Genomic DNA, 21679 nt, shown 5'->3' on the forward strand with positions numbered 1-21679 from the left:
GAGACGAAGGCGATTTGTTTTGCCAGCTACCCTCCCCAAAGCAAGCGAGGTAGCGAGACTGTCCTCATCTTCTTCTGGCGAGATCGATACTCTGCTGCTGCTCTTGAAACGTGCAAGAAGTCTGGGGTGGGCTTACCAACGGCTAGAAATGCACTCGGTGTGTTGGTAGATGGACGCATAGAATCGGCGGAATCGATTCCACAGCGGACTGTTCATTCTGCTGCCAGACGTAAGTAGCGCTGCCTAGTGAGGCTTCGGTCGTACTTGTGTATTAGCACGTTGCTATAGTTACCCAAAATATACCGCCGTTGTTACATAATAACGAAGACCGGCATGCAATTTACGGATGTTTATTTTGTTGAGAGAGAGAGAGAACAAACAACTGTGTTGTCGACTCAAGCCACGTGGCCTCAACATTCACATGATCACATGATGAACATAGCTGGTACAATAACATGGAGCCTAATGACTATAGCATACAGTATCACTACAGTATGACTATAGTATATCATAATGCAGCATCGATGTCAGTAATAATACAGTGTAATTAAGCATTTTCACTTATTGCCTCAAATAGCCGTTTGAAGTGGCAAGCAGAATTATAAGCTACATTACATTTTAAATGCATATAACAACTTCCTTCTCTTGTTCCTAATCACCCCTAGTGGAGCTTAAGGAATCAACTACACCCCGCCATCGGACCCGGTTCTGGTCGTCCCTCTCCAGTTGGGACCATGTCATGCCAGCTGCCTCCGCTTCGCTGTGACCGATCTCTTCCATGTCTGTCTGGGTCTCCCAACCCTGCGCCTGCCCTGTGGGTTCCAGCCCAGAGCCCTGTCAAAAAAGTTTGAACAGAAATTTCGGATTGCTACCCACAATTTTCCCAAATGTGTTTGAACGACACCTGGTTTAGCTTTTGTTGATTGTTCTTTTCAGTGACCATCTAGTCATAAAGAATAAACCAAGATATTTCTAAGGGTTCACTGCTTTAACTGGACATACCGTTACATGTCCATCTTTGCATGTAAAATGGCCGCCGTTCCTGAAGACAATGATATTGGACTTTTCTATTTACTACAAGATTTACAGCCCGTGTGTCACCAGTCTGTCATCTCTCGTTGAGATTATTCATGCTGCTTTTTAGTTTGATTATTCCTCATTATGTCTGAAGAAACAATTACTTTTTGTCCTTTTATACTTTAATATCTTCCTTTTCATTGTTTTCAAAGAGCTGTTGACTAAAGTTATTTTTAATTTATTATCTATAAACGATCACATTACAAACAACGGCGCTATAGGTAGTGAAACATTTCATGAACCTCAGGGAAAGATAACTAGCAGGAAGGGCGACAGTAACAGCTGGGATGCTTCCAAAGAAAGTAGTGTGAGCCAGCATTCACACCTGACCCTAGCTTGTGGAAGTTGTTGGACTGAAAAAGCCAGCTTACAAACAAGAAGCGAGCCTTGGCTACACATAAAGGAGAGAAAACGCCATAGTCAATGTTTGGTATTGTTCAAGACAGGAAGAGGGACACTTGTCCTTCACATACTTCAGGGAAGAAAGTCGTGTCACCTGTTCTCAGTTTCAAAAAAAAAAGTTTAAGCTTTAACATCACAGTATGATTATTCTTCCTAAATAAAGATAATCTGACCATATTTTCAATTAAAATGAGCATGAATAATCTAGTGGTAAATAGAAATTATTTGTTCTGTAAATTAAAGCTGACAGACTTCAAAAGTTTTCTAGCATTGGATATATCAGTCTTTGCGTTTGGGTCTCCTTAACTGAATTTAAAATTCGGGATGCTTTCTTGAAAACTGTCATCATGTGTTAGATAGTTTCCTTGGTGAAGACAATTTCATTGAGTATGAAATATACTAGCAGATTTGTTTTCCAGACATTGAAGGAGACGAGGCAGCTTAGGAAATAAGAAAAGGGATGCGAGAGGTTTCCCTGACGGCAAAGAAAATGTGATTTAGTGTGAAATATTCTAGCAGCTTTGGTGTCGTGACTATGAAGAAGACAAAACAGATTATGGAACAGGAGGAAGATGCGAAATACGGGTATACACTGAAGCTTACTCAGCCGTCCTCAGTAGACTGCAAAAATTTGCTTGTTTGCTACGAGCTCAACAAGATAACTCATTTAAGAGGGTTTGTCGACAGATTTATGAAAAAACACCCCCTCAGGTAAAAATCTAATTATAGAACCCATGGACCGTTATAATCCACAAACACGGTCCTGCGAGCAGGGAGGGGATTTTTTCCACGCGTTTTACACAGGGCGTAGACGGAAGCAGCCGCAAACACTTAGAGCATAGATAATGAAGTGACAGGAAGGCGGACAGGCGCCGGTAAAACCGCGGTTTCCGTTGCACTAACGCGAGTAAGCTGCTGTTGTATTTTGTTTGGAAAGACCTTTAGCAAAGTCCGACAAGAAGCAGCAAGGGACTTTACGTTCATATGTATCCTCAGAAGTCTTGTATTTACAGAGGTTTATCGTCCATTCTGGAAGACGGGAAAACGGTTTCTTTCAGTACATAGTGTCTGTACCGCCATCCCCGAAAGTTGGGTTGCTTGGTCTGTGTTCTCACCCTTTCCTTTATTTTTTTATTTGCTTTTTTTTCTTTCTGCCTTATTGTTGTTTTCATCTGTCTTATAGTCGATGTCACGCGAGGGCAGAGAGTTGTGAGAGACTTCGTAACCTTGTGGTTATCGTACTCGACTTTGAATCCCAAAGTTAATACTCACTAATGGCGAGTCACTTCCAAAAATAAACTCTTTGTCTACCTACTGCACGATTGACACCTGCGTAACCTGGCTGACTAGGCATTCGGTACCTTGTTACCTGATTTGTATTTTAGAGAAAGCGAATGGCGCCAGTAGGAGAGGGCTGGTCTTTTGACATGCCAAACCGCACAATAGTTCACTGGCCTCTCTAAATTTTACCTTTAATTTTTCATCATCGTCATAAGCAACAGTAATACATTTACCTTGAGGTCTTTTTCTTTCACTCACTCTCAGGTATGCATATGCGCAAATGCTCACACGTGTGTCACTTATCGTACTGCCTGGCATGTTACAACCTGTAACTTTCGTTGGTGCCTTATCGGAATGTAAGATGTAATTATAATATTAATAGTTATTACAATAAGGATCAATGACTCTAGAGACGGAGAGTAAATTTTACTGTCCCTCCGTCCCTAGCTTCATTGATCAATCTGCAAGAAATATAGCTTCTTGGCCTTTTTTATTATTAGGAGGCGGAGATGAGGTGACGAGGACGATTATCTTTTTTTTTTTTTTTTTCAAAACGCAGTCCCACTCTCTTTGCCAAGTGGAACAGGTCCATCGCGAAATGCTGGTCAAACACACACTGAAGGACCGAAATCTTTCACCTCTGTCTTCGCGCACACGCAAAGAACTTGGATTAGAAAATTTTGGATTTCAGGACTGTCTAGGGGCAAGTCTGGACCTGGGCAGGTAGTGAACCTGGGCGCAAGGGACAATTCCGCATTGCTGGCAAGGACTGGGGGATGAGGAGACGTAGGCGAGTCGATGCTGACAGTCGGTGCAAGCGGCCTTTTGAGCCATACCCCACTTGTTTAAAAGCACATTACTTCTTGTCCTTTTTTCTTTATTCTGGTTTATATTGCTAGTGACAGTGTTATTGTATCGCCTGGTTGTTTTGTTTTGTTTTTATCTTTCAGTGTAGTCAAACTCTCCCTCGCCATGATGTCGCCTTAGTTGCTGGCACGGTGTCAGACTCAACCAACCATCGTCTGTCGTCCCCCTGACATGCTCGGAAATGGAGGTGTGAGTGGACTGTGTGATCGAATTTCAGAGATTGACAGACATGATCAACGTGACAGAAGGATGAGATTGCAGTCTGAGACAGCATGTCACGTAGGTGTCGGGGTGTGTGTGTGTGAGTGGGGGGAGGCTCTCGACCTTTGACTGGACTTCGCTGCCTGTCCAGCATCAGCCGACCAGAAGGTGCTTGTCTGCCTTGAGATTAATTTCTCTACGGTCTGCAAATGTAGCCCCTTAGAATTCAGGTGGAGGAAAGCAAAGAACAGGGAGTAAAGCCTCTAGGTATCTCATCTGCTGATCGCGGTGTCCCTGTGCTTCCTGTCCCTAGCTACCACCGAGATAGATTTACCTGCGGCTATGGTGGCAGAAACTCGGAAGTAAAGCAATGTCGTATAGATGTTGGTGGAGGTCGACAAATCGCCTGTGAGATGACAAAACCCGGTCAACACGAACCTGTGCATGGCGAAGGTACTGAATGACAGGCCTGAGCACACCAACAGCTGACGACGGCGAACCTGTGAACAACCGACAGCAGTTTAACTCGTGAACAGCTGACAAGCACAGGTCGGACAACCGCACCGTCAACAACAGCATGGACGCTGGGAGTGGTGGTGAGACTCGCAGCAAGTCTCGGGCCAAGAAACGCGGTGCGGACTGCAGGTGGCAAGCCGGCCCGTGCCCGGCCATGTTTGTCCATCCTTAGGGACTGGAGTGCACGGCCTGTGCAGGCGGCGTGTCGGCGAGGGGCCAGACGTTATTGTCTCATAACAAGGGGTGGCAGGAGGGGACCCGCGGCCCCTTTTTGATCCGCCGGCATTCGGCTGCAGCACGTGCACTTGCGGCATGAAGCGAGTTCGAGGAAGGGTGGAATCAACGGACATTGCCTTCAGTCGTGTCTTTTTAGTTCAAGTTTAAAAATAGCCTCTCCACGGCGCATACATCATACATCATCTCTGTGACCGCTGTCTTTTCCCTCTTCTCTTCTTCTCCCACCCACTCTCATTCCATTTTCTTTCTTTTAGTTGTTCTTTCTTGTTCCTTCCTTAATGCTAGCTCCCTGGACATCCGGTGTTGGTGATGACGGCAAGTCTTCGTGTATTCGCGCGCGCACACACACACACCGGCTACTGACTAGTCATGATGGCAGGCAGCAGTCCGCAAACGCGTGTTCAGACAGAAGTATCTGTGTCTGTCTTGGCACATACACTATCGCTTCTGTTTAATTGAAACCTGAAGTTTAATCAGAAGTATGTCAAATTCAGGTGCTAGGACAAAAAACAAAGATCCAAGGAAGAGTGGCGGAAATGAAAATAGTCACTATAATTATTCCTTCTCGGTGATTATTTTTGTTTCTTAGCGAGTTCCCAAGCAAACGATGACACGGCCAAGTACAAAAACTTGAAAGAAGTTTACAAGCAGGCTTATGTAAAGGTCCCCCGAAGTTGTCCTTCGTCCTCCTTTCAGATCGTAGTGAAGACAGTGAGGACAGAATGGTATGTCGCTAACACACCTTGTGCTGTTTCTTTGTGTGGTTGTTTATTGTTTACCGGAAAACGATCAAGGTAAATATATAGGTGTAGACTTCTCGCGCTGTCGTCCCTCATTGCCTCGGCCATTCTCTGCAAGGTCAGGGTTACCCAGCATGCAAGGATACTGATGGAAAGTTCAAAGTTCTTCCATGGACGTTCTCTGTCTCTGCGCGTCTATGCGTCTATGTAATTGTGTGTGTGTGTCCGTCCGTCCGTCCGTCCGACCGTCCGTCCGTCCGTCCGACCGCGTGTCCTTGAGAAAATTTGTCCCGACACACCGGTCACGTCCCCTGTTGACGTCACATCTTAACAGACGAGGATGTTGTGGACATACGTGCGAGTCGGATAGAACAGGATAAGCTGGTGGGATTGCCCTTCAGCACGTGACTTTTCCAGCGCCGAAGCCGAGTGGCTAGCCGAGCTGCTCCGGTCCTACTCTGTCAGGGTCCTTGAAAACTACTGATCCAGATTGAATCAGTTTTCTTTTTTGTGATAAAGATCGGCTTCCAGTAATGGATGCAATGAAAGCGTATCCGAGTTGTGACATTTTATTGTAAGAGAATGCTTCTTGGTCTGTTAGAGCTGCAGTACCATGTCATTGCTCTCAGCACTACACAACCTTGACCACGTGTTTGTCCATCTGTCCTGCTGTCACTTAGCAATGAGCAGCTGTAAAAAGTGGGGGAAAGTCTATGAGATCCCTCCAGTGCGCATTGAATCATGAATTCTGCACTGCCACGAATTAAATGTTTTCTTTCGGTCAAAATAGGTCTAAAAATGATGAGGAGTGATAATGAACAACTTGCTGCGGCTTCCATCGTAGAAAAGTATCAATTTATTTCGCAAGGAAAAAACACACAACATCTGTTTTTCGTCGAAAACACTGTCCAGCAACCGACAACAACTATCAATCAACAAGTGAAGAAAACGAGCAGTTCTTTGGTCAAAAAATACTTTAAACAAATATTTGTGTACACTGTAAATGGCGTTAGAGTTGCTAATACCGTCACGGCAGGAGCCGGAAGTGACTTTATTCTAGTCATCACCTTTTGTTTTCTGTAGCAGGGTCGGCAGCATAGGTGAAACTATAAACCAGTCTTTTCCTGCAAAGTCAAAGTAGATGGCGTTGGTGTTGCAGACTTACGTCGAGAAAGGCAACGATCTGATCGAGGAGGCCGCCATGTTGGCTCAGTCGGAGGCGTTCAGCGAGAGCGCCCTTGGCTACCGGGACACGGCGCGCCTGCTCAAGAAACAGCTGCAGCTCTTCTCCTCCCAACTGGAGGACACGCACGAGCGCATCGAGGGCACGGCTCGTTGTTACAGTCTTCTGGATAAGGTGGGTATCGTTGTTACAGTCTTCTGGATAAGGTGGGTATCGTTGTTACAGTCTTCTGGATAAGGTGGGTATCGTTGTTACAGTCTTCTGGATAAGGTGGGTATCGTTGTGTTAAGTCTTCTGGATAAGGTGGGTATCATTGTTTTACAATTTTCTGGATAAGGTACTCTGTGGGAGTACGTTTTACACAATAAATTAACAAGAACAAAATTAGTTATTGAAGAGTTGCAAACTAATAGATAAGGTGTCTAGGTCTTTCATTTTTGAATGGGTTAGAAACAGGTTTGTGGAAACTGCGCAGTGTTTAATAGGATAAAAATGACTTAGTTTTTTAAGTGTAAATTCTACTACTTGACGCCTTTTGTCAAAGCTTTTCTCTAAAGGCATCCTTTTGTTTTTGGAGCTGGGAAGTTTTTCGCACAGACTCCTTTATAAGGTTGCTTCAGAACGACAGCATGCTCCTTCTCTTATATAGTCTTAGAATTAAACAGGAAAATATTCCATAAAACATCAAGTACAGACGCGGGCATTGCTCTCTCCGTGTGTATGAAATAAATTCCGAGTTTTTAAACTGTTAGCCTTATGTGTAAGGGATGATTGTCAGGCTGCAGTCGCGACCAAACGACAGACAGCTGCAGACAAAAGCAAGCGTCTGCATGCGCAACAAGTGCAAAGTACCCAAAAGCACCGATCACATACAAGTGTCAAGTACCCAAAAGCACCCATCACATACAAGTGTCAGGTACCCAAAAAGCAAACTGAAGGAATCAGTGATAGTCATGTGACAGCTGTTGACTGCAGTACCAGCGTCTGGCGGACGTTTGGCCCGAGAGCCACGCTGGGGCTTAGGCGGCTTGACGCAGTGCTTACAGAAGATAGCGGGCCCAGGGCTACAGCTTGTTTACTCGACTTGCTCACAGCTTGTTCTGCAGTTTAGCTCTTTCAATATTGTCCTTTTTTTCTCCCAGTCTGGAGGCGGGGGTGTCCGGGGGATGTGGGATACGGATGCTGAGTGAAAGCAATAACTTAAAAAAAAAAAAATGTCTAGAGGCAGAATACTTTCTCAGAAGCTGTAGTTCTCGGACCCGCCCTATCTCTCCACCCCACCCCTACCCCTCATCAGACAACTCATTATCATTGAGCAGGAAGCCCCCAGTAGCTGACCGTCCCCATCACCCCTTCCATTACTCTGTACATCAAGACTCATCAGTCTGAAACTTGTTCAGCCAGATTCAGCTTAATAGCTACACTGTCTGGTCTCCATCCCTTTGCCATTCACGAGCTCTCTTTTTTCTGTTTTCTTTTTGCCCCCCTTCCTTTGTCTTATTCTTTCTCTCCTTTTTTCTTGTCACCGACCCCTTCTCCGAGCCACGTACACCGCCACCGTTCCAAATATTGATCTGGCACAAGTTCATGAAAGCACCTTGGGAGATTTTTCTGAACCCCTTGTGCCCTCCCCTGGATCTCTTTTCCCACCCTCCTTCCTGATAGGGTCTGGGGAGGGGGGAGGAAGAGAACAAACCGCTTGCGCATCGGTCCGGTGGGCTGTTTCAGTGGACATCGTGCCAGCGACCCGTCGCGTACCGTTGCAAGCAAACTGCCGAGCGTTCATTGACAAAACGAACAACCAGGCGGTGTTCTCCCTCAGCTGCTGCAAGTGAGGCTGCTGGGGAGCAAATCTCGTGAGGGGAAGAGACTTGAGTAGCCCTTGCCACATTTAGCGATGCTCTAGAAGCTAAACCCCAACAAAGTTTTAGGGTGCCCTTTCCGGGTGGCCAGCAAAGAGGGTGGACGTTGCTGAAGGGTCTGCGGTGGTCAGCAGCCATGCCCGTGTACTCCGTCCCCGAGATGGTAACGTACAGTTTCAGATTTTCTTTCAAAATAGTTGTGTTCACAGAAACGGATTTTTATCTCTTTAACTCGGTTTATTTTCATCCCCCTTGTGTTGGAGGAGTGTTAAATTCACTACAAGCATTTTCAGATACCGGAGCTCATGGTATACCCTACATATATCCAAATACAGGTGTACAGGGTATGATCAGCGTATGCAGAGTATTACAATACACAGAAACAGGTGTGCGGATGATAGCATGCGTGTCCAAATAGAGTTGCATAGCATGTCCAAATGCAAGTGTAAAGATAAACCTGAAATGCGCGAGTAGTTAGTGGTCATTGCAGTCATGGTTCCACGCACGGCTGAAGCCAGCCCTCTGCGTGTGTTATGCTGCTGGCTCACTTGATGTATTGTTCCTAGACACCATTCCACTTTCTGGTTTGTACGCCCGTCACACTCCGCGCATGTCTTCTGGGACCACCTTGGCGCCGTGTCCTTAGAAATATCTTATGGCAAGACATTTTTTTGTTGTTTTTTTGGAAGGTTTTTTTTTGTGGCGCAGTGAGACGACTTGCTGATGATGGCAACACCGACCTCCACATCCAGCTGCCATCCTTCTTTACGGGTCTCGGAGGTTCGTGGAGAGTATGTCACGGGAAACAGCAGAAAAAAATCACTACGTTGACGTTGATGGAAGCTTAATTCTTAAGTTAGAGGAGAGAAACAGACTGAATGGCGATTTTGTGTCGTAGGACAAGCCAGTTGCCTGGAAACAGAGTGTGTGAGTGAGAGACGGACAGAGCGGGCGAGAGATGGAGAGGAGGAAAGGGCTGTAATTGGCCAACTATGTGCTCTGTTTACTTTAGACAGCTGAACAGGTTTATAAAATAAACGGCTGCATGACATGCGTGTATCATTTTATGCACGTGCCATTTCTAATTTATCTTTAGCGAGGTCCGTTTGGAGGACAAGTGAACAGAAGGACCGGCAGGTTTAAAGGCAAAGGATGGAGAGAAGCCAATAGGGCTGAGGCAGGGGAAGAGTATAGCATGCTTTTGATTCTTTTTCTTTTCTGTTCGTAATCGCATGGCTGTAAGGCTATAAGGAAGTTTCGAGAAAGGTTAACCCCGCACACGTGTCGGCTCATGTTTTGTGTAGCTTACAAGTTAACCCCTCTTAGCACGTGGCATGACGTGTCAGTTTTGAAGATTGTTTTGGAGCGCCCTCTGCATTCCGCGAAACAGTTGGTCCTGCCGTTAGCGATGTCCCAGGTGGACAGAAGAATCTTTGTCGTGTTGTCGGATGTGTTTGAGACGGATCCATGGATGTGTTTTATTGTTGTCATTATTCCGACAGAATTTAGTGCGCTAGCGGTACAGGATACAATGTTCCCTTCGTTAACCAGTTACCCGCTGGCCGTAGCGACACCCGTGTATGCGTCATCAGGGAGTCCGCCATCCGGAGTCCAATTACGGTGATCGTTGATGAAAGCTTGAAGACATTTTCATTGTCAGAATAACACATTGTTGTCCGAAAGTGAGGTGGTCACTATGAGTTAATGAAGAATCTTAACAGTCTTGCTTTGTAAACTGCTATGAAGAGGTTTTTTTTTCGTTTTCTTCACTTTTTCCTCGGTCGTCATACAATACGATTAGATATTGCCACCGAAAGTTGGTCTGCCCATATAGAAGCTAGACAAATAAAAGTAAATGCACCCATGTCTGAGCTAGACAAATGAAAGTCGATGTACCATTATCAGAGCGAGGAAAAAATGAAAAGGCGTTCCTTTCAAAGTAGACTAGTGAATGCGGAGCCAGTGTGAAGCTAGATAAATAAATATCAGTGTAGCTAGCTTCCTGTTCATACACGAGCATCAGCTCTTGCTTCCTGAACGCTTTAGTTTTGTTTTGTTTTTTGTTTTTTTTTTTTTTTTTTTTTGGTTTTTTTTAGACTGACACCTTTTGCCTACAGTATGGGAGGAACCCAGCAAAGGACCTCAGTCCCCATCATGACCTAGCGTGAAGGTCAGGGTCGAGTAAGGTAGCGAGGCTGTGATGTCGAGGCTGCAGGAACGTCTGCTCACGTACGACGGTTGGACAGTATTGAGAGAACCTTTCTCCTGGAAATCAGCTCAGACATGAAGGAAGAGGGCTCGGCGAGCTTCCGCTGGCGTCCGCGCTAAGCCTGGGAGGAGATTGACAGAGTGGGTGTCGACAGCGGTGTCCACACAGTAACTACGCCGGTAATGACGAATTTAGCACCACCACCGCCACCACCACCACAACACTCCTTTGTTGTGTCTCGACCTCCTTTCATCGGGAAAGCGCAAAAAAAAAGTAGACGACGTTCCTCTCGCCTCCTCCCCACCCCAGCAGACGGTAGGCCTAAATCCAGCGTATCCCTCTGGGGCCACAAAATGCCTGGAATCCTCCTGGCCCCTAAGGGGGAAGGGCAGGGGCGTGAAATCCCCGTTCACGGTCATCCGCTGACCCCCTAGAGTAGACGGCGCACATGCGCACACCCCAGCTTGTGGTGCAACAGGGCGCTGGTCGTCTGGACGGTCAGAAGACATGGCGGACGGGGTCGAAGAGCTGGGCCTGTGAGAGGCTGTCGTCATGGCAAACAGCGGCGGCGGCAACGAGGCTTTGGGCAGGTCAACAGCTGGGGAATTCTTGGAGGCGATTTCAAAAAGTTCACTGTCTCAAGTACCACGGACTGGACATTAGTCAGGGTGGGCGTGTGCAGTAGGGAGAGAGACTTGCTAATCCACGCGCATTCCTCTTAGCTGTAGTTGCTATGTGAACGATTATGCCTCATTACAACCTTTCTGGAGTTTTAATCCCCCCCTCCCAAGACGTGTTTATTAACTACATTAGGTGCAGTTTCAGAACCGTGCATTAACGGTCACTTGAAACAATGCCTGAAACAAAATAAACATTCATGCACCCGTAAGCCCTCTTTATCCTCGGAAGTGTGCGGGCATTATTTTTCTTGACCTAGAAGCCTCGTTCGCACGCTGGCAGCGTTGGTCGCGGACATCGGGGGTCAAACATATCTGGGACAGATTTTGGACTGAGTGGCCTCGCTACACGGACTGTAACGGTAATGTTGTCACCTGGCTTTCCAAACAACAGGTATTATTGCTGGCACATTGCAGTGAGAAGAACCGCAGGTTGCTCGACCTTTCAGAGAACAGCACAGCCGGCTGTTACCGTGTTACAATCGTGAAACTGAAATGGCAGCATCAAAAGCGAGTGAAACAGGAGGAACAGGTTTCCCTGGTACCAAACTTCCTTAGTGCTGTTGAAATGGGTCCGAAGCTCCATGTTGGTAGACAACTTTCTCTCTCCTCCTGCCTTCTCTCTCTCTGCTTGTGTGTCTTGTTGAAGTCACACGGCGTTTCGTGAACAGTTTTATTTTTCATGAAACCATTGTGAAAACCGTTCTCCTTTTTATTTGCTCTCCGACGGACAAACATAGCAACACGTTCTACAACTGTTTCGGTAAAAGTTTCTCTCGTGTTTTGTATATTGTACACTAATGTTATGGTTTGTTTCGTTCTTTGGTTTGTGCTAGAGTATTCTTAATTATTCTCGTGTTTTGTATTACAACATACTGTATTCTCGGGAACGGGATTTGCTTGTCCTAGCTATGAGGTAGTTTGAAATATTTTTTAGTAAAATGCAGTCCTTTGTGTCACAACACCAACCGGAAATTTAATCTTTTCCCTCGAGTCGTACTTGGATGCGTTTTATAACTTCATGCAGCCAGTTTGACATTGCCATTTTCCACTAGCCTCTCAATCTGACAGAGACTGTAAAAAGAGAATAAGGCAATATGACACGTGTTCATCATTTTCCTATAATTTATTTTGCCGCAAAAGGAAGGAAGAGAAAGAAATGTAAACAAGCAAAAAACAAAAAACAAAAACAACGGAAAGCTCCTCACGTGCCCTGACGATTAGAAGCACTCGTGCACGCGGCATATTTCGAGAAATCTCGCTGCCTGAGCAAAGTTGACTCGAGTTGGAAATCTTTGTCGGGGGAATTGGGATTAATTTCCTTTGCACGTGAGCCAACTGGCCGGAGCGTCGTGCAAGGCTTGCTTGAGGATTTACCTAGTCCAGCGGCGATGTCTCCCGTACTTTTCTCTTTGTCTAACTGCTGGAGAAGGTGGGGGCCGGGGAGAGAGAAGGTACTATTGTGACGTCATGATCAACAGCACCACGTGGGACGGACGGACGCGCGCATGCGCATTTTTTCACTTCTTCCTCCCCATTCCCCCTGTCGTCCTAGCGATGTGTGTGTGTGAACTGGTGAGGTCTCATGTAGAGGAGAGAACGAGGGGTAAGTGGTGATTGCGGTAGAGAGGACGCTTCATTAATCAACTGACCTAAACTAGAAGAACAATTATAACCTGATTAACGATGCCTTGCTGCAGATTCCCGTCCCCTCCCGCCAAGTCTTCCCGGTGATCTGAAATTAGTTCTAAAGCATATTAAAAGGTAGCGTGTCTTACAAACGCTTTATCTGAGGAATTAGGCTCAGCTGCCATAGTTTCAATATAATTATGGACGTGTGTGTGTTGGTATTGTTTAGTTTTGTTCGAAATATAAATCCAGTATTTTCAGTGTCCTGGTCGAGCGCCATGCACTGCTGGTCGACGGTGTAGTGTAGGGCCTACAGGGTGAGACCTTCCATGGGCCGCCTGTCGTATCGGACAGAGGTGGACTACCCGGTTTATGTCACGTATGGTTATGTCACTTCAGTTGAATTGACAGCAGAATGGCATTGTTCTGCGCTATTGTGGATGTGCCACCGAGACAAAGGTGATTTGAGCGAGACACAAAAAAAGTTGATGGCTGATGCTGATAACCGGTAGCCGATCATCATGACACTTGTCATTGCGAATCACACAGTGACACATGAAATAGCAACAGGAATGTAGCAAGCCTAACATTTTCAAACGTGTAGAGAAAAGGGAGAAAAAGCAGAACAAAGCCCATGAAGCTCAACGCTTATATGGATCCTGGCATACCGCCATCGAAACTGTCATGTCACATACACAGTGCTGCAGGCAGGAGGACATCACAGAGCGACCTTTGAACTGGGCGATAGATGCAGAAGGTACTGTAACTGAGCGATGTTATACAGCATAGCCATTACGAACGAGGTGCAGTCCGTTTAAGAAGACAGGCAGACTGCAACACGTCGACCAACTGGTTATCAGAAGATCAATAAGACATATCAACCCACTATATATATATACTTATCAGATGGGCAGCTGGCATGACATGGTCCCAACTGGAAAGGGACTCCCAGAACCGGATCCGATGGCGGGGTGTAGTTTCGGCCCTATGCTCCACTGGGGGCGATTAGGTACAAGAAGAAGAAGTTATCAGATGGAAGGCAGACTGATGAGACATGTCCTCACGGTATTGTCGGATTTGCGATGACGATCTATGCTTTCGTTTCAGGGTGGGGTCCTGTTCCAGGCGAATGAATGACAGAAGATCGCCAGACGATTCTAATATTTAGTGCTTATGTGGAAATGTGTCCACGTAGTGATGGTTTGCTATTACTGGAAATAAGGATAAAGAATGGTGCCAAGGGGTGAAAGAGAGCAAGGAGTGTTAGTCCCCTTCCTCCGAACAGTTTTTCCTTTCCCTTTTGAGTGTAACCTGTCACTGGATAAGGTACTGGTCGAGCTGGCGGTGAGCATTGAAATTCAGACAACATGTAAGAAACGACTGAATTTCTCAAGCCCAGTTCGTTTCTCCGCGAGCACTCCCTTAATCCCGGTCCTTCGGTGGTCGCTTCTCACAGCATGCCAAGCACAGACCCTCTCCAGCCACTGTATGGGAAGAACTAACTTCATTAACGACAGAGTTGACTTAAAAAGCGAGGTTGCTTGGTGCAAGCCTAGATAAACTTTCCACTACTCTCACATCCCCTCCCCCCAACCTCTGTTTCTCCCAGTGGTGAGAACGAGGCTCACGGGAGAGGGTGGGGTTCCGCTGAGGGACGGGAGAGGTCATTCTTTGCATGGGTTGGGGGTTTGGATGTGCAGCGCCAATGGCTGTTATTTTCAACAAAGACAAAAGAGCCAAGACATGAGTGGCGAAAGACAGCACTTTGCTGTGACTTGTTGGCTTGGCCTGTTTGGCCTCGTGTCTGACGGCAGTTTTAAGGTAATTGAGTGTCCAGCCTGCTAGGAACGCCATTGACACAAGCCAAGTGCCCACAGCAAATGGCCCAAATAGTCATGGGGCCACAGTGGAGATGGTGTGGGGGGACTGCTGGCTGGCACCAACGTTTCCAATGCATATAAACCCCTCTTTACACACAGACAAAACACAAAAGATGTCAAACTTTTTGTGACAGGTCTTGTGCAGGTGTTGACATCCTTTGTATCTATAGCAGTTGATTTCTTTTGAAACTTTCTCTTTGGAGACAGGCAGATTTTTTCCTGGCAAGTTGTTTTTGTTTATGTGTTTGCACATGCATGTGCAAATGTCTAAGGATGCACGTTACAAGAATGCAACAATAGAAAGATCTTTTCTTTCTCATGGTTACTAAATGCCTTTACTTTCAAACTACCCTGGCTTTTTTTTAAATACAGGAACAAAATAAATCCTGTTCCCAAATATTTTTTGTCTCCTTTGCTGTTTCATTGAAATGAAGATAATGTACTTAAGATATCAGATTAATAGCTGCAGCTGGTTATTTTAAGAAAATGTCCTATGTGGCTTTTATTTAGAAGGAAATTATTTTGTTCTTTAGTTTCTAGTTGCTGCTTTTAAACTTTAGAACATTCATGAACAAGTGAACACATTATGTATGGTGTTTTCAGAGTTACGAGTGGGCTTTGGAGGCAATGAAGTATGTGGCCTCCATGAAGATGGAGCACTGTGCAAGTGGTTCTGGACTAAACAAACTTTTGACCAGCTTAGAACAGTATCTCAAGCAGCACCCGCCAATGTGTGATGATGTCTTCTGCCGCATGATTGACACGGCTCAGCAGTTGCGCAATGATAAGCTCCTGGAGCAGTGTCGTGTTGCCAAGGCAAGGTGCCAAGAAACTTACCACCTGCTGCTGCTTCGGCGGAACACACTCCGGCGTGCTAAAGACCATCTTGCCTCTGAGCTTACAAGTGGTGGTTGTGGAGTGGCATTGGAGGCATCTCATCAAGATCAAGGTTTGGACCTTGCTGATGGCTTCTTGCTTCCCCACGACAGTGCTGTGCCAGCTGAAGCCTGTGGTACCGTGAAAAATGGCAAGGCTTGCAGGGAGGAGCAAAAGAATGAAGAAGATTCACTCCCTGTGTGGGAGCCTCGGAAAACAAGCACTCCATCAATGGTGGAGTCTGAACTCTATTCAGATCCATATGGGAACAATTATTCAAGACCTTCTCACTATAGGAGCAGCTCCAGTGTGGGCTCATCGCTAAATGGGCATGTACATATGCAGAACAATGATGCAGCAGTGTTGACTGGTTCTGCAGCAAGCAAACCTGGTGCTGATTTGCTTGACCAAACCTATCATTTGCCTGAGAAACCTAGGAAATGTAAAGAACTGGAAGAAGCTGCAGATTTGAAACTGTCTGCCCCATTTGGGACAGCAAAGTTGGTTTTAGGTCGAACCATATCAAGCCCACTTCCAGCTACAAATTCTGCTGCTGTCGTTTCGTCCATTCCATCTGTTTCATTGTCGTGTATTCACCGTCCTGTTAAGAAGATCCTCAAACGTGCCAGCACTGCACCTTCCCCAATTGTCGCAGCTTCTGTCATTCATGAGGATCAAGCAACAGATGCTCATGGGAAGCAGCAGAAAGATCCGCACTGTGGCAAAACACACAGTCTCATGACAGGAAGCTCAGAAAGCCTGCCCAGGTATGAGGAAAACTAATGTTTTCAGTTTTTTATATATATATATCACTTTGTCTCTAATAAAGCAGAATTTTAATTCAGTATGAAAGATTTTTACTGCCCAAGACTCTTATTTTCTGCACTGTCCACTGTTACAGTAGTTGTTGGGGTTTTTTTTTCTCTTGCTCACCTTTGGGTTTTTTTGTTTAATGTATTTGGATACCAGCATGCCAGAAGAAGATGAAGATTACCAGGACAGCCAACAGACTGACTCTAGTGCCAAGAGTAAGAAGAGCAGTTGGACGCCAGTCCCTGTCAACACACACCTTCATCAACCTTCCCGCACCATTCCAACAGGTCCTATGGCTGACCTCCGTCTCTCAGAGGCCGAGATGAAAAGCAGAAGGTAAATTTGCTTCAGTAATAAAAAGGCCACAAGATTTTGCATAATATTTTCCTTCTTTAACTGTATTTTCACAGGTTCTAATAGAGGATGTGGTGCTGTTTTCTTGTGCTGAATTTGTATCCTGAAGAGTTTTTTCCCTTTTCTAAAATTTGAAATTCTTCTAAGGATTTGTCATTAGGCTTTTAAGATGTTATCATGCAGTCTTGTTAAAGGACTGAGGTTGATTGGCTAAAATGAGAGTTCTAACTGTTATATGGCAAAACTGAATAGCAAAATATCTTTCACCTCCAGATTACAGTGACCCTTAGAATGAACTTTGCCCCCCATCTCCATTTTTAAAAAAATATTTCATCATGTTTATCATTTACTGGCTCAACATTCAAAGAATATGTTTTGTTTCAGGACTGTTTTACTGATAATGAGTGAAATGGTTCAAACGGAACGAGACTATGTCCATTCGCTGCAGTACGTCATTGAAAATTACATTCCAGAACTTCTCCGTCAAGATGTACCACAAGTTTTGCGTGGCAAGCGCAATGTTATTTTTGGCAACATTGAGAAGATCTACCAGTTCCATTCCCAGTTCTTCCTGCGCGAACTGGAATGCTGTGAGCTGAACCCCTATCTCGTTGGTCATTATTTCTTGCGCCATGTGAGTATATCATGATGTGTTCTGTCAGTTTTTAGACCTTTTCAATAAACTGTAAAGTTAACGTCTTACGATGATGATAGTACCATAAATTTTATCTCTGTAGAAAGAGGGGTGGTTTTTTAGGCGGGGCTTATGTTCAACATGCTTGGTTAATGAGCAGGCTCATGTTTAAATGTTTTTGAAACAGACAACTTTGTGACTGCACCAATTTTTTTATATTTCTCACAAGCAGGTCAAAAACAAACTCAGATGAAAACAAAGGTCCTAGACACAGTATGGAGTTATAAGATAGAAATGTTATGTTTCAATATTTTAGATAAGATATGAGTAAACACGAAGTCATCAGTATTATTCTTAGTTTGTTAAGATGTGGTCAGTTGATACTTATGCACCAAGGACTTTCTTTTTTAACCAAAAGGAGAATGACTTCCACCTGTACACTTTGTACAACAAAAACAAGCCAAAGTCTGATGACCTCATGATGGAGTTGGGCAAGCATTTCTTCAGAGTAAGTGCAGTTATTCAGAATCACCCAGACCATTGTGTACATGCAGCCTATAGCCATATATATGCATGTGTTACCATGTACATAGCTTCACAATATATGCATGCATGAGAGTTTAAAGCTGCTTTAAACAAAACCTACCCACACGCTGTACTCTGTGCCAATGTCATTTTTCTGGAGAGCCATCTAAATATGGGCAATGGCACCTCATTTATTTCTGTGCTTGATGTGTTACTGTAGTGCTTCCTTGGTGTTATTTTTGTTTTTGACACGTTACTTATTACCCTGTTTATACTTTTCTTTGGTCATTTCTCATTATCCCTGCGCCGGTACGCCTGGTCCCTCATATGAGCACATAGTTTCTAGAGTTTTCTGTAACCCTAACCCAGTTCTTGATGCCCCCTATAGTCTTCCTGTCTTCCAGATGGACACATCATTTTCTGGAATTTTCTTTAGCCAGTTCTTGATATTCTAGTGTCCATTGCCATGTATTCCTGGTCTTTCATCTGGATACATTGTCTTGTTTCCTGGGATTTTTTTTGTCTCAAGGAGCTTGCTGCTGACAGCATGTGTGTGCCAAGAGGCTAGAGGTGCCATGGTTGTTTATGAGCCTCTAAGCATGGTGTGGGCAACTTGCCCTCCCACACACATTACAAATGCACCACTTGGCAGTGTACCTGCACCTGCTTGTCCCAGTCACCCCGTTTTATTTCTGCAGAAGGGTCTTTTATCTTCTGAATTTGTGTCAGTTTGTACTTTTTGTGAAGGATATGGTGACAGACTGGCTCAATTGCTGTCTTAAACTAGCTAGCATGTATGCTTTTGTGTTCAGATGCCATTCATCTAGCCATTACACTATCTGCCACAACCCCCAAGTTTCCAGTGAAACTGTAGATTTATTGTAGCCATGAAGAAACTTTTTTATTTCCCTTGCTCATAAAAAACAGTTGTAAAGAAAGAGTGGTATACAAATGGTTTTCCCACATTTTAAAATTTTACTGATATATAAATATACAACAAAAATAGAAACAGTTGAAATTTGTTCACACTCAGTTTATTCCTCGAGGAGCATAGGGTCACATTCACACTCATTGCCAGAGAAAATATGTTACTACATTTTCTCTGAAGTTTTTTGTGTAATTTCAGTCTTGTTTTCCTTTGTTTTCTTTTTTAAGGGTGGTTCCCTTCTCTCATAATATTTGATTCCTTACAGCAAAAGCAGTTGGAGCTGAATGACCGCATGGATCTGGCCTCGTACCTTCTGAAGCCTGTGCAACGCATGGGAAAGTATGCCCTGCTGCTGAAGCAGATTCTGAAGGAGTGTCCCGATGCCGAAGCTGAGCATGCAGACCTCAAGGTCAGGTCAATGCTCTGATGTTGCTAAATGGGTCTGGGTGTGTAAACTGGAGTTTTTCACTTGGCAACAGGATGAAGGGGTGTTTAGGGCACAGAGAGGGTTGGTGGGGTTTTTCATTTTTTTGTGGTGGTTGTTGCTGTTTTTGTTGCAGAAGAGGGCTCAGAACCCTCAGTGGATTTGTTAGGCACAGTGGTGCTTCAAAAGGAACAACTTTTTGTTTGTGTTTGATTGGGGTGGTGGGGGGATGCTCTATGTGTGTGAGAGAGAGAAAAATTAAAACAAAAAGGTGGGAGAGAGCATGTTTTTCCGTATGTATGAAGATCACTCAAGTTTTATTAACTTCATCAATGTTTACAGTACTTTGTGAATGGATTAATCCAGAAACAAATGAATGCTAATGTTTCAGGCTGCAGAGGAGATGGTCAGATTTCAGCTTCGCCATGGCAATGACCTGCTGGCTATGGATTCTCTTCGAGAATGTGATGTAAGTGGGAGTCCAGCAGAAAAATTATCTCGTTGATACCAGTGCACTGTTTATCTCTTAAACTGTCCTGATAAGTGTTGGTTATGCCCCATGTAAAAGATAAACCTTAAGGACATCTGTGTCTGAAGCATGCCTACAGGATTTTGGTGTCGTGCTTCAGGTAAATCTACAAGAGCAGGGCAGGCTACTACGACAAGAGGAATTTCTTGTCTTTCAAGGTCGAAGGAAAATGATGCGACGTGTGTTCCTTTTTGAGGATCTTATTCTCTTCAGCAAGACTCGCCGTGGCCGACAGGGACAGCATGACATTTATGTTTACAAACATAGCTTCAAGGTAAAAAAAAAAAAATAATAATTTACATTGCATCAAATCAGAAATTTGTATCTGTAAGATAAACTGCTCTGTGTTTCCCACCACTGAGTAACTTTAGTTTTCTACATTAGAGTACTTTGATCCCAGTCATACTCGGTCACTTATAGCGTTGTTGTTTTATGTGTTATTATTATAACTTTATTTCATTTTATACAAGATGGCAGATATTGGCCTCACTGAAAACTGTGGCGACAGTGGCTACAAGTTTGAGATATGGTTCCGGAGAAGGACACTTGGAGAAAACTACATCTTGCAGGCACTTAACTCTGAATCAAAGCGTGTCTGGGTGCAGGACATCTCAAAACTTCTCTGGCGCCAGGCTCTCAAAAACAGAGGTGATTATAAGCCTACTTGTCTTTGGAGGAGGAGGAGGTGGAAGGAAGACAGGAGAGTTTGAGGGTATAGAGAATTTTATTGTGCAGAATGTTTATAATGATCGTGAATTTAAGTGTACAATAATTTGTGTTTGTTCATATACAGCTGTTTGTTCACAGCTGTCTCTGCTTTGGATGATCTGTATGTTTTAATCATTCTTTTTGCCACAGAATCTCACATTAATGAGATGGCATCAATGGGGATTGGTAACAAACCCTGTCTGGATCTCAAACCCAGCTGTGACAACATCCAGGATAGATCTCTTAACATAAGTCTGTCCAACCGTGGAGGTGAGTCTTTTCATAAAAGATCTTTGTTCTGTGAATGGCTACAGTCATGTTCCCAGCATGCAGATTGGAAGGTGCATAAAATACCAGTTTCCTCCTCCCCTTACCTCCTTGCTTATAATTTCATAATTCTTTACATCAGCAGCAGTGAAACTTTATTCTGAAACATATTTTGTGCCTTTGATTAACTGGTAAATTTCTGTAGTTGAAAGTAACTTTTTTAAAAAAGTATTATTAATTTATTTTGGGTGGCTTTCTTTCAGCACGAACACGAAACTCCATAGCTGTTTCATCCTTCGAGTACCTACGGAATGGGACGAAGAGGCCACATTCCATCATCTCTGTCAGCAGTAACAGCTCTTCCAACAGCAGTCACTCCAGCCTGGGTCTTTTTGGCTCCCTCAACCTGGCATTTGACCCTGTAGATGTCCCCCACATTCAGCGCCAATCACTTTTATCAAATGGTTAGTAATAAAATTCATTGCTGGTTTTCCTGCTTAGTTCCATTCAATTTCTTTCAACCTAAGGGGGAGATGGAAAACTGTGCTGCATATGTGCTGGGGGGAGGAGTGGTGGCGTTTGTGTGTAAATTATAATTTTTTCATCATCACCACCACCACCACCATCATTATCATCATAAATCCCTAAGCACCTGATGATACTACCATCAACTCTTGCCAGCCCGCATGGTTCTCTCAAGGATGCACCAAATAGTCCACTTTCACATATGATCTGCCCATGTCTTTGTAAACTTTTATTTGCCATGATTTTAATGTTTGATTAAATGGATTACTGATCTATTGTGATTTATGTACTCATTTATCTGGATCATTTTACTTTATATCTATATGTGTTGAACT

The 21679-nt window shown here is 44.4% G+C and overlaps 1 protein-coding gene across 1 annotated transcript in view; it reads left to right on the forward strand.

Moving 5' to 3' along the window:
- LOC112576946 overlaps window positions 1-21679 on the forward strand; it is an 81349-nt gene that overhangs the window by 55819 nt on the left and 3851 nt on the right. The window contains exons 13-23 of the mRNA XM_025259829.1: window positions 6463-6678; window positions 15365-16404; window positions 16607-16786; window positions 17189-17438; window positions 17857-17946; window positions 19157-19300; window positions 19707-19784; window positions 19945-20118; window positions 20315-20492; window positions 20703-20822; window positions 21083-21283. Of these exons, the coding sequence (XP_025115614.1) occupies window positions 6463-6678; window positions 15365-16404; window positions 16607-16786; window positions 17189-17438; window positions 17857-17946; window positions 19157-19300; window positions 19707-19784; window positions 19945-20118; window positions 20315-20492; window positions 20703-20822; window positions 21083-21283 (2671 nt within the window). The remainder of the gene's footprint in view (window positions 1-6462; window positions 6679-15364; window positions 16405-16606; window positions 16787-17188; window positions 17439-17856; window positions 17947-19156; window positions 19301-19706; window positions 19785-19944; window positions 20119-20314; window positions 20493-20702; window positions 20823-21082; window positions 21284-21679) is intronic.

Source organism: Pomacea canaliculata, linkage group LG12 (genome assembly GCF_003073045.1).
Source record: "Pomacea canaliculata isolate SZHN2017 linkage group LG12, ASM307304v1, whole genome shotgun sequence".
Classification (NCBI taxonomy): Eukaryota; Metazoa; Mollusca; class Gastropoda; order Architaenioglossa; family Ampullariidae; genus Pomacea; species Pomacea canaliculata.